Below are 13,475 nucleotides of genomic sequence, written 5' to 3'. Positions count from 1 at the left end.
CACACACTTGCACACTATATACACACATGTATATCTTTACAATATATAATTGTATGTATCAAGTATGTATATAATCTCTTAAATGTCTCCTGAGCTCAAAGTAACTGAATCAAAATTGCTGATAAGCAGAAGCTCTTCATGAAATGGCAGACAAAAAAAATTTCATCTAAGTTTCATAGATTGAGTTCACAAATTTTTGAAGCCCATTTTTCTGGTAAGAGAGTTAACAGCTTTTATCAGATTCGCAAGATTCCATGCCAAACAAACTAAAAACAAACAAAAAACATTCAAAACTACTGCTCTAGAGATATGAAAAATAAAGACAAAATTAACTTCATTATTTATGTTCTAACAAAACCCTTGGAAGTAATGTTGCATCAAATGCATTAAATACTAGATAATATGAATTTAACTTATATGAATTAACACTTTAAAATGGGGCAAAATGACCCAGACATCCACATTTATGTCTCACCAAAATTGATCTTATTTACAGTAAGTATAAATGTGATTTTATAGTACACAATGAATGAAAGACAGTAAAACATGTTTAGCTTCTAGCATAATAAGTAAGTAACATGGCTTAATAAATAAATGATGAACAGGTTGCAATTTAAACTAATCTTGAATTATTAAAACCACTAGATACTAGATTTACGATAGAAACATGGCTTGACATTCTTTTCAGTTACATCATATCCTAATTGCCAAAGGGTAGAAACACACACTTAATTTATTCAGCACATGTTCATTATGCTATTCATATGTGGACATTTCATAAATCCTACTTGATGAAGCTGATTTAGTAATTACTTAATTTCCTCCCACTATTCATTCATTACTTCATTCACTTTTAAATGATCATGACTGCAACACAGCACTGCAGGCTAAGAACCATTCCGGGCAAATGTTTTCCAGGGTCTTCATCTCCCAACAGCCAGAGCAGGGCCTGCACATCTGGCTCTTCATCCATTGCATGTAACATTTTTATTCACATTATGAAAGACTAAATTAAAAGATGGGCCTACCAGTAGGAAATATGCAACGACCCTAGTTTGTGTATAAAGTTTGCATCAAATCACTATGTAAACTTCAAAAAAAATTCATTGGGGTTTATTTCTCTCAATGTAAGGGAAAAAATATGACATGAGTTTAAGGTACTTAACAGAGTGTGAGTAAAGGTAGGTACAGTAACAGAGTGATCATTAACACCTCTTTCTTATGAAAAGAAAGTGAAAACCACAGGTCTCCCTTAAGGATTTTAATAAAAGAGGAATATAATTAAATGTCACCAAATATAGTTGTTGCAAGATTAATATTTACTAAATGTAAACTGAACTTATGCTATTTGCCTGATTTTTAAGGCAGCTTTTCTAAATAAAAATAAATCTATTCCAGGACAGTCTATAAAATGGTAAACTGAAAATGCATTGCCCTATATCTCTAAGAGCCTGTGAAACTTCCCAGGAACATTTTTGATACAACCAGAAATATGTTCTTAAGAAAAGTAATCTATGAATTCATTCATTAATTCAATTTATTGTGGATTCCAACTCACAATGAATTTTAAAACATTGTTTTAAGTAGAATAGTACTTAACTGCTTCTGAACTGTTAGACATTCAGGAGTTCCACCCTTCCCTCCACCCCCTGCCTTGTAGGAAAATGAAAGAAGCCTTTAATTCCAGGTGCATAGAAAAGGCAAACTCATAAATACTACTGAACAGCTGTAATTTACCATCCTTTGGGTGAATAAAATGGAACCACATTTTATAAAACATGGTCAAAAATGAAACTCCATTAATTCTTGTTGATAAAGGTAAGAAACTCATAATCCTATACATTGCTCCAATATTTGAGAAAATCTCAGGCTATAGGTTCACTAATCACTAAAGTTGTGAGCAAGTTTTATTTAAAAAGAAAAAAGACAAAAAAAAAACGGTCCAGAGCTCTTTATATACCACCTATGTATCATCAAATCTACATTTTGAGATGGGGTTTCACTCTGTTGCCCAGGCTGGAGTGGCATGATCTTGGCTCACTGCAACCTCTGCCTCCCGAGTTCAAGCAGTTCTCATGCCTCAGCTTTCTGAGTAGCTGAGACTACAGGCACGCACCACCATGCCCCGCTAATTTTTGTTATTTTTAGTAGAGATGACGTTTTGCTGTGTTGGCCAGTCTGGTCTCGAACTCCTGACCTCAGGTGATCTACCAGCCTTGGCCTCCCAAAGTGCTGGTATTACAGGCATGAGCCACCACACCTGGCCAAATCTACAATAGTTTCTAAAAGCCTTCAAATATGTAATTCTATAACAGTTCCCAATAACTAGGAGTAAACATATCCACAAACCCTAAAATCATCCCTGCACTTCAAAGCAATCATCTCTTACAGGGTACCTTATCTCTAGTTTATAGACTAACAAGAAAGTGAAGTCAGAATCACTATGCCCACCAGGAAGAATTATGATTCCCAGGATCAAGGTGCCTTCCACCACTGCAGGTGCCATAACAAAAGAAGTGCTCAACCCTGGGACAATCAGCACAGCCCTTCTCCAGAGGCCAAGACCACAGAAGGCAGAACTCCACCCCAGTATAATTTTCTCTTCTCATTGTAGCTTGCAGAGGTTCTTACAACTTTTGTTTCCAAGTGGTGTCAGAGACCATAATACAAATAATACTCTGGGTGATCCACCTTGTATATCTCTTATGGCTACAAGCCCGTGTAGGTTAGGATACTATGAATTCCCTACCACCGAACAGTTCACATGTAACATAGACCCTTCCATCATTTGATACACAGCTGTCAGTTAAAGGATTTGAAATATCTCCTTATTCTGTTGTGTAATTAGAATAATACAGATGCACACAAAGACTTCTGTTAAGAGTAGGGTGTACCAATTTGATTCCTCCATTTCAAACTAAGACTCATTTGTTTCCAAAGAATGCAACATTGTTGGGGGTTTTAAATGTGTTACTGTTTTAGAGTGTAATGCATTGATTAAAAAACAAAAGTCAGTAATGAGGACTCTTCACCACTCCCCCGCCTAAGGCAAATATGTAGGCTGAGATGCTGGAAAAGCTAGCCTGCTTAGAGATGTAGGATACAGACATTGCTCCTCATCCACTGCCTTAAAAAGAAAGTGCTTCTGCAAATGCCCTCTCCAAGGTGTTCTGGAGTTCTAAATATCAGAAGTTCCAAAACTACTGCAACATGTCAACCTCTGCAACATCAGCAATTGGACTTGATTGGGCTTCAGTTAAGGGTTTTGATTTTAGTGTCTGAAACATAATTTCAAGAAACTCAAGTGAACATATATAATATAAAATAGCCAAGCACCTGAAAACAAGTTTCTATTCATTTGTTTTAATAACTTGATAATATTCTATATTCTTAAATATCTTTATGCATTATTTGTTAGATATCTGCTTAATCAGTTGAGTTTCTGTACTGAATTCTTAACCTTTAAACATTGTTTAGGCAATCACTGAATATTAACTTGTAGACTGCATCATTAGCCTGGAGTAATATTTCACTGAAAAGTATTGCTGAAAATGCTAGTTCCACGGAAGATTAATAGGGGATATCAGAAAAAGACATTTCTTGGTTCACTGCAAGCACTCTGTAAATATTTGCTGAGTTAAATGGAATTAAGCAGAGGTTTAGTGCAGGACTTCCTGTAGCTGCTAATATGCTAATACGCACTGTGACCCTTGAGGGTGGGGGCAGTGGGGGGCATAAGAGTTCTTGCTCAGTAGAATGACTTGCTGAACTAGTGTCCACAGAACACAGTTTTAGAAATACTGGCCTGAATAACAATGTTGACTTGTTTGTAAAATCCAAGTTTCATTTTAATGAATACTTAAAGTAGGTGTATCAGGCATATAGCATATTATCTAGTTCAAACTACCTGTACCTAGTGTTTGAATTATTTATAAAGCCTCACAAAATTTATAGGTGGGTGAAGAAAAAAATGATTCTACGAAAAAAACCCAGTTATTCCAACTAGGGCCACTGGCCATAAACATCCCTATAACTACTCCTGGGCTCATTAGATGAACTGTTCTGAAAGGTTAAAACATTAAAACTGTAAAGATGTTAACTTTAAGCATATTATCTCCCCTAGATACTCCTATTCTATAGGGTAAATAGGTAAGGAATTATTTGCCCTATTTTTCAAACGAGGAAACAGCACCCAGAAATATAAATGTCTCAAGCAAAGTCATAGTTATTTAGTCACCCAATACAGAAGCACTGGACTCCTTGGTATATTAAAATCCAGCTTCTAACTTAGCCCAGTACTTTCTCAGTCTCTCTCTCTCTCTCTCTGTCTGTCTCTCTCAGTATATTAAAATCCAGCTTCTAAATTAGCCCAGTACTTTTTCAGTCTCTCTCTCTCTCTTTCTCTCTCCCTCTCTCCCCCACCCCCTAACCCCCACCCCAGCGCTATGCTTACCCTAATGAGTGGCTAGGCTAGTAAAGAAAGGCAGGTGAAGGATCCAATTCTGTTCTAGCATTACCAGACATGAGGGTGCTTGCTTTCAGATTCTTCTATATTTCAATTCATTGCAAAGACACAAACGTGCTGGAAAGACCTTGCATTTCTCCTGTTTAAACTTCTGAATAGAACTAAGCTAAAAGTCAGAAATAGGTCCTGAAGAAAAGTTTTCTTTCACATCAGTAGAAGGCCATAGGAAGAATTTAGTTAATTACCTAGTTGAATCAAAGAATTTCAAAAATAGGTTCACGTTCTCTTGTAACACCGTTAGGTGAAGACACATATTCTAGGCCAGTAGTTCTGAAAATTTGGTGTCTGATCATCAACATCAGTATCATCTGGGAATTCCTTAGAAATACAAATTATCTGGTCCTAGCCCAGGCCTCTGCAGTCAGAAACTCTAGGGGAGGGCCCAAAAATCTACGTTTAAAAATCCTGCAGGAGATTCTGATGCACACTCAGGTTCAAAATGTGTTCAAGCATATTCAATACGTATCTTAAATAACATATTTACTCTATTTCTTCCCAAGTACAATAATAATGGCAAATATTATTAGTCAATGGTGGTCTGGATGAATTTAGGATTTGGAGCATGTAAAAAACAAACGAGCAAACAAACAAACCAAAAACAGGCAAATAACAATACTGTGCACTGGCCATTCATCAAGGAGTGGTTTTAAAAAGAGCTGGATTTTTAAAAAATGAATATATTTTTTCTTTCCATATAATACATTTTAAGCTTACATATCAAACTTCCAAGACCCTATTTCATGGTTATCTGTCAAAAGTTGGCCCAAATGCATGAGAACAGCAATGGATACTTGCTCTGCAGTGGGGAGCTTCCCCTTCTGCCCTTTTATTCTCTAGTCCATATACCAGCTGCTCATAGTTGTCAAACCCCAAGATTACCTAAGTCGGTCAGGTTTGGACAGTAGCCTGATATCAATCAACCCCACCTCTCTAAACCTAGGTGTTGACTAATGGGTCACTAAGGAATTAGTAGGTAGGTACTTACTTTCGTTAGTAAAACAAACATGAGAGGCTGCTATAGTTTTATTTCACATGGAAGGGATGCAGTGTGGCACAGATTCAGAGTCAGGCTGAGATTCAGACAGACCGGGGTTTGAATCCAAGCTTCTCCACTTACTAAGAGGATGACTTAAAAACACAGCTTAACGTTTCAAGGTCTCCATCCCCTCCCTGGTAAAGTGAGGATATTAATATCTATTACCTACCTCATAGGATTACCAGAGAGGATTCAGTGGGTGGGGGGGAACATATTTAGCCAAGAACAAGCTTACAATAAATAATAGTTTTCATTATTATTTTATAAAACCAGATTTTAAATGCATAACAAATTATTTAAAAATGCATGAAATGAAAAAATTATTCATTTCAAAATGCACATAAAAATCAGTTTATATGTAGCATTTCAAGGAGTTTTTACAGGGATCAAGTTAGCATGTGATCCACAAGTAGCTGAAAGGGTAAAAATTAAAAGCTTTTGAAGTCACCTTATTCTTATTTCAGGTTGGAAAAACAAAGAGTCTATACCTGCATAAGATTAAATCTTAGAATATTCCTATAAGCTAGACCCAGTGCCTGTTTTATAATTCAAGGAAAGAAAAAGAAAAATACTTATTTCAGGAAGATGAAGCTAGTAATTTCTTTATATATTGAGCATTTTAGATCTAAACACAACTGAAATACTTTTTAACAAAAGAAAAAGCGTAACAAATTTATTACGTGCACACATGTGCACAGGAGTATTACAAAATATGAACTGCTGAAATACTAAAAGAAGAGAAAACCAAGTTATAAATTTCATTTCTACCATAACCTGGAGAAAGAAAATGATCTATAAGTTTATCTTGTTCTTTCATAATTTTTAAATGTGCTTTAATTTCTCGGGAATGGTAAGAACAGATGCTTCAGATAATTTTATTTCCATCCTTAGAAATTAGGAATAAATAGAGTACTTATTCTATCATTGTTACGAAAAAAGGTAGCCCTACATACATTGTATCTTGATGGCTTATGTATTTTATTATATTGAAAATAAACAACAATCAAGTTTCCATGAGGGGAAAAAAATAACAAAAATCAGAAGAGTTCATTATATCAGAAAAAAAAAAATGGGAAACAAATATTTTTCCTATGTGTGTGTTTCATTTCTGACATTTGTGTGTTATTGGAAATAGGGTAATTTCCATTAATAGCAATATTAGTTTCAAAACTGCTTATGAAAAAAAGATACTGCGCTGTTTGAAATTCTACCAAATAACATAACTGAAATACAACCTTTGGAATTTTAGGCATTATCTGTATATACAAATACTTAATGCAATTGGTGCCATTAACTTTTGTATTTATATTTCCAGGATCAACATAGAAATGTTAAAATATGTTTCTGACTCTCAGATTTTATTTCTCTCAACCACACACATATTAAAAATAAAAAACAAAAAATAAAGACTTCCTATTTTAAGGAATCCCTGACTTCCATTCTGAAATTCCTGACTGGGCAAGTAGAGAATCTGACCTCAAAGTAAAGCAGCATCAGAGGGAAAGGAGGTAGCAAAGCACATTTGCATTTCTGGGTCATTACCCACATACGGGCCCCATGCCAGAGATGACTCTGGCACTCTGCAGAAAAAATGCTGCCCATCCAAGCCTTTATTTGAGAAAGCAGGAGAACAGCTCCACATGGGTTGACTTTTTGAAACTTTAGCTGTATTCAAGAAAATAAGTCGCTACCTGCTTTGTGAACGAAGAAACAAGAGTTGGACACTGGAAGAAGTTTCTAGGTATCCCTTGGTATACATAAGGCAGAGAAGAGTAGTGCTGAATTACAGTGAGAATAAATTAAAAACAAAACCATATGCAACAATATTCAGGATGCAGAAATAGAAAACATTTAAAAAGAAGAAAGTTATCATTTTACAACTTAGCAAACTCAACATATTTTTACATGATAAGTTTCTTAAAGTATTGTATGGGGATTTTCAGTCTTCTTCATGAATAAGTTTGGTTAACAACTTCAAGATGTTATCATCAACGGCATCTGAATCCTAAAAAGTTAAGATTCTCTGAGCCAGGAAGTTTTGTGGCAGATAAAGTTATAAACTTCTGAAGAATGGTCAAACTTGTCAGAAGTATACTAGGAATATCATAAGATTCTACCTGCACTTTTCAAGCTACTTCACGGCAATGCTTTATTTTCTAAAAAGTAATAAAATAGCACATGGTTATGAACACTGCATAAAATCACGATCACTGAAGTATTCCATAATTATAATAAAATTGTTTTTAATTTAGTCTACACTCACGACATTTTAAGGAAAAAAAAATGTGTACCTTTGAAAATGGTTAGCAATCCTGTGATAGAAAGTAACTGATCATTCTTAATTTTCAAACGTACTCCTTCACACAGCTGCACACACAATGTGTACTAACCTAATTGTTAGTTGCACCTGCTCCAAGTTAACAATATTTCATACAGCTCATGGCAATAGTGGCATTTTTCAAGTGTTAATCTGTGGAGTGTAAATCTAAACTTTCTTTCAATAGTTTATGACATGCTTTGTGCCACCCAGGGGTCTAATGTACAAAACAGGGGATTTTGAGTTTCCTTACTTGAAAACAATCTGTCCTTTCAGTCTAAATTAAGTTATAGTCTTTCATATTTTAACGTATTTTTTCACACTGAGAGATATCAGAGTAATTTTTTCAACATTTATAAAAGAACTCTGATTCAATCAAACATTGGGGAAAATATGCCAAAACTTTCACAAGCTGAAAGTTACAAATAGTAAATAAGAAGTTAAAAACTTCTCGTCCTATACCACTACATCCACCACTGCAAATGCAGTGATGATTTTTGTTACTATCTGAAATCTTCAGTTTCTGAGTATTAAGGACAGCAATGATAAAAAGAAAATTACCTTCTTGAGATTATGAGATTAAGCTCTGGATTCTGCACATGGAGTAAATCTGTTTCCAGAGATCATACTCCTTTACGTAGGAATCACCCTAAAATCTGAAGTTGGCATAACCATACAACTCAAAGATTTTAATTTATGATATATATGGAAACAGTTTTTCATAAAATGGAAGTTTTGTATGAATCTCTATGGTATGGAATTCTAGTTTCTTGTTTTATAAACGGATTTCCTGATTTTTGAGGAGAGTATATGTTTATCAATACTTGTAGTCTGCCAAACATTAAATTAAATGTATATTTAACTAATTTAGAGCACAGATATAGAATTCTGACAGGTAAATGTCTCTGGAGAATCTGCCTCTCTCCCTCAGTTGTTAAATGGTCAAAACACCGTGTCTGGTCTGATAATAACTTACTAAATGAGATCACCATATCCACAATACCAAAAGCCACCTCATCCTCTCCTAAGATTAGCTGCAAATTGGTACAGATGAAAATATTCCCTTAAGTTCATTTAAAATACAAATACTTTGCTTAGAGGACTGGAGATTAATGTTTCCAGAAACTTAATCAAGTCACATAATAAAGAAACTGAATAAAGTTTCTTACTTACACTCTCTTTGGCCTTTTTACCTGTACAGTTACCAAAAAAAAAGATGCCCAAATGTTACAAGAACACATACTAAACACTTGAGAAGTAAACAAAACTGGGTTAACTTTTATTTCAGTCAATGGTACATGAGTCATAACTTAGTCTAGAAACCTGGTTTATTTGTAAAACAATCTACTCATAATAGCGCAAAGACATAAAAAGTTTTTAAAAATCTATTGAGAGCAAAAGGAAAACACACACCCACCTATTTTTTTAGTTCAGGGCTTTGCAACTATTAATTTGCAAAATAATTATTTTATTTAAAATCAAATACCGTATTTCCAAAAAGCAACAATTACGAAGAATCTCTGAGGTCCTTTAAGGTGTGATCATTTCACCCTATCAAAACAATTGGATTTTCTTTGTCCTTTGTTTTTTGTTCTGCATCTGCATTAACATGGCTGCTAATTATATTAGCCTGATGGCACATAAAGTCTGAATGGGAAAAATCACATGATTCTCATAGACTATAAAACTCCTTAGGATTCCAATGTACACTTACTTAGATTATGCTCTTCTGTATTACAGCTACGTCTATTCTGTTAGAGAACTTAATTATAATTCAGAATTTCTGTTTCATAAGTGATGGTGCAACTCTCCAAGACACCATTGTATGTATGGATGCATGCATGTACTCAAGAGCATGTGTACATACACACATATGTGAGCACACAAAAACACAAAGGAACCTTTAGCTTTATCATTCTAGAAGAATTTGAATAGATAGCTTCCCTACTGATATATTTATACTTTTCTAAAATTAAGTTCTTGAGGAGTTTGTATTCATCACACAAAATGTCATATAGACCTAGTGCATACATTTGCCATAAGAAAGTCCTATTATGTTACATGATTAGAAGTTAAATCACGTTTTTCAAATTTTAAATTGAAAAGAGCTTAAGAATGATCTACATACACACCCACTCATTCTCAGTTTTATGCTTTCACAGAGTGAATCAGCAAATGTATTCTTTTTCTGAATAATATATAAAAATAAGAATGTTTTGAAAACCTTTATACAGTTTGGCAGACTTAACCTAATGGATTGTTTAACAAAGTAAACTCCCTCATTGTTCTGGTTAGCTTTATTATTAAGAGTAAAAATCCTTCATTGCAAACTTATATGAATCTGTGGTACAGAAAAATAAACTGGTTTACACATCAATGAGAAACTACCACATTCTGAAAATTACATTTATAATTCCGTCTTTGTCTTACAACCAAGTGCATAAGCGCATAAATCACAGATCAAAATAGACACCATCAGATAACTTCCATGAGAAAGAAAAACATCCTAAGACAACACACAACAAAAAGCACTGTTTCAGCTAAATATTAAACAAAGCAGCAATAACACTCATGGGCTTCATGACAACTGATAAACAAGAACACTTAAGGAATTCCTCTGCCAGTTTCAATGGCAAATCCTTGCTCTTTTGAACACTTTACTGATTGGACACTTAAACATCTTCTGCCTTGTAGTCACTTCAACCTTTATGAAACAATTGTTGAAAACGTAGATGACTATTCCAGTTAATTTATACTTTCTAAGGAAATATATTTAATGACAAGTGTGAACAAGTAGCTCCTACCTCAAATTAACCACTTCGAGTGGTATATTTTTCACCTCTCAACTCTCTACTCAGACCCTCCTTCCATTGCCCTTAGGGAATTGAAATTCAGAGACATGACGTTTTCCATTATTGGTTCCTTGCCTCTTTGCAACTATACAACATTCCTCAAAAAGTACATACAATTCTCCATCCTATAGAATCAGACAACAGTATCTATTTCAGGAGCAATAATATGCATAATGTAAGACAGAATATTTTTTTCTTGGAATTGTCTGTGTTAATTGTGATTTAAAGGTTACCGGTTCCGTCTATGACAATGGTGTTGCTGAGTTCACCTAAGTATTTTTGGTCAATCTGCATACTTTAAAAACTCAATGTGGCTTCTAAATTAGACTGTTGTAAGGATACCATCTGCCCTAAATAGTGGTTTTTTTAGAGCATTATACTTAAAGACAACATTTTCCTTAAAAAAAAAGAAAAAAAAAATGTCTATGAAGAAACAAAGATACTGCAAAATTAGTATGGAGAAGAAAAGTCCAAAATTCCGTATTTCTCTGTTTAACACCTGTACAGTAAATTGTAGGTGACAATCACGTTGTTACATGAATAGGAATGCAAAGCATTAAGAACAAGAGCTACACCTTGCTTTGCCTAAAGAAATTAAAGACAAGTTTAACCCGCACCTGCCAAACTGTCTTAAGAGGGACAGAAATAGGTGGGAACGGAAAGGCTCACCTCTCCTGTACCCCAGAGTGCGTCTCCCTGAAATCACCTTAAATATAGGCAATATATCTGTCACCTTCTCTTTTATTCTTTTCTTCCATTCTAGTCAATGGCAGACCCTTTACTGCACTCCCCTGCCCACTATCTCAAAGACACATTACAGAATAAGGGGACCCAAGCGTCACTTACCAGTTGCATGCCACAGATAAAGATAAGCGTGCACCTGCCACTGCAATAACCCATGGTTTCCGAGACCCCTGCCACAGCCAGACTGTCCCACGTCGGCCACCGTCGAGCCCCCACTTTATCCAATCAGATTGCGGGGAAGGACAGGCAAACCTGCCGAGGGCTCGGGGGCTCCGGGCTGCTGCTGCCAGCGTCCTGGGAAGTGACAGGCATTAGGACCTGCTGGCGCGGCGGCGGCGGCGGCAGCTCCAGCCGCGCCCGCCACACATACCTTCACTCGCTCGGTGCACACGCCGCGCCGCGGGCAGCGCCGCCTGCGGAGACGCTCCCGGGGCCCGCAGGGGCAACAGCGGCAGCCTGGCAGCGCCGCCGCGCCCTCGGGCATCTGGCCCCCGAAGTTTCGCCCCTGCCGCTCCCCGCGCCGCTCGCCTCACGCCCCCCAGCGCGGCCGCCGCCCGACGCGCGCTCGCCGCGCGCCGGCTCCGGGGGCGACAGAAGCGCGCGAGGGCCGCTGCCCGCCTCCCTGCGCAGCCCGCGGCTCCTCGGCGCCCTGCGTTGCGGGGCCCGGCGGGCGGGGGTGGGGCAGGGAGCGGGGAGCGGGGCGCGGGGCGCGGGCCGAGCGGGGGCGTCCGGGCTCCGCGGTCCCCGGCGGCTGCTGCAGCGGCTGCTGCGCGCAATGATGCGGGTCCGCGCCGCGTCCCAGCAGCGGCGCTGCCCCTCCCTTCCCCCAGATATGTGAATCCTCCTCCTACAACAAATCCTTCAACCTGCTCCCTGCCGCCCCCTCCCAGGGGGCCAACTTTGAGGACGGCAGGGGCTGCCGCCCAGGCGGCCGCAGGCGGCGGTGTCTAGGCGAAAAGGAGCGGCGCGAAAGCGGCGGCGGCGGGGACCGGGGCCTCGGGGAGAGGAGTCCGGGCGGCATGACCGCGGTTTGCTGAGCTGGAGTCGGTCCTGCTCCCGGAGCCGAGCCGCGGCACTCCGCGGGAGCGAACCGAGTGTGTGTGTGCGCGCGCGCTCGGGGGAGAAGGGACGAAGAGGAGGGTTAGGGAAGGAGGCTGGGGTCATGGAACAGGGGTGCAACCGAGGCATTCAGAGCGGCCGGAAAGCCCGAGTGGCGGAGAGGCCAGAGGTGGCGAGGAGAAGGGGCGCGACGGCCCCGGACGCACCGCCCAGGACCTGCCTCCCCTGGGCTCCTAAGGATCTGAAAGGTCGGAGCGCGGAGAGCTACGGAGCCGACCCTGCTTGGGGAAGGGGACCGAGTTGCTGCTGGAGTTGGGAAAAATTAGCAACCGGAGGGAATAGGGATGCAATGAGTTGCTGTTGCTGCTTCAAACTGTTTGTTTTCACTTAAAATATTAAAGAGTGGGAGACTAGTTTAATACTCAGTTACTTCAGCCTCACAGCAGTCCCGGCTGCGTGTGGATTCCTAGTGGAGATGCACCAGCCTCCGCTGAGCACTGGCCTGAAGCTATGAAGCGGCTGCTACCTACAGAGACAGGCTTCGGAGCCCGCTGCTGCCACCTGCGGGCAGAAAGCTGAAGGGCGCAATATGCTGGCCCAAGTGGCTGCCCCTGGGGCGTGGGTTATTTAGGACCAAGTTTCCTTTTTAGCCCGGGCAGCTAAGGAATGCAATCCTAACTTTTCCAGGAAGTGAAGATTATTTGTTGAGATCCACTGAGAACTGACTCATTGGGGTGAAGTGTTGCGATTGATAAGAGGATGGTTTAGGGAGCTAAATAGCAACCAACTCCCTAGCACCCTTCTTAAGAGATTAAGATGACGAAGCCACATCAAGCAGAGAGCTTTCTGTAGCTACTGGAACTTGGCGCCTACCGAGAAAAATGGCATTTGTACAGGATAAAGTTATGCTGGGAACCACAAACAAGGATCCCGAATGATTGC

General features: G+C 38.9%; 1 protein-coding gene across 6 annotated transcripts in view; it reads right to left on the bottom strand.

Annotated features, from left to right (window-relative positions):
- Positions 1–12,037, bottom strand: part of NKAIN2 (sodium/potassium transporting ATPase interacting 2) — a 1,030,776-nt gene extending 1,018,739 nt beyond the window's left edge. For 2 of the 6 annotated variants that reach the window (XR_010116563.1, XM_055263081.2), the window contains exon 1: positions 11,845–12,037. Coding sequence is in view for 3 of the 6 variants with exons in the window: in XM_055263081.2 (XP_055119056.1) it covers positions 11,845–11,958 (114 nt within the window). In the remaining 3 variants the exon portion in view is untranslated. Of the gene's footprint in view, positions 1–11,576 lie in introns of all 6 variants that reach the window. The other 4 variants (XM_055263089.2, XM_055263096.2, XR_010116564.1 and 1 more) reach the window with 3 other exon arrangements.
- Between the last annotated feature and the right edge of the window lie 1,438 nt (positions 12,038–13,475).

The sequence above is a fragment of the Symphalangus syndactylus genome, chromosome 2, assembly GCF_028878055.3.
Source record: "Symphalangus syndactylus isolate Jambi chromosome 2, NHGRI_mSymSyn1-v2.1_pri, whole genome shotgun sequence".
Lineage (NCBI taxonomy): Eukaryota > Metazoa > Chordata > Mammalia > Primates > Hylobatidae > Symphalangus > Symphalangus syndactylus.
This window is presented reverse-complemented; position numbering and strand designations above follow the sequence as displayed.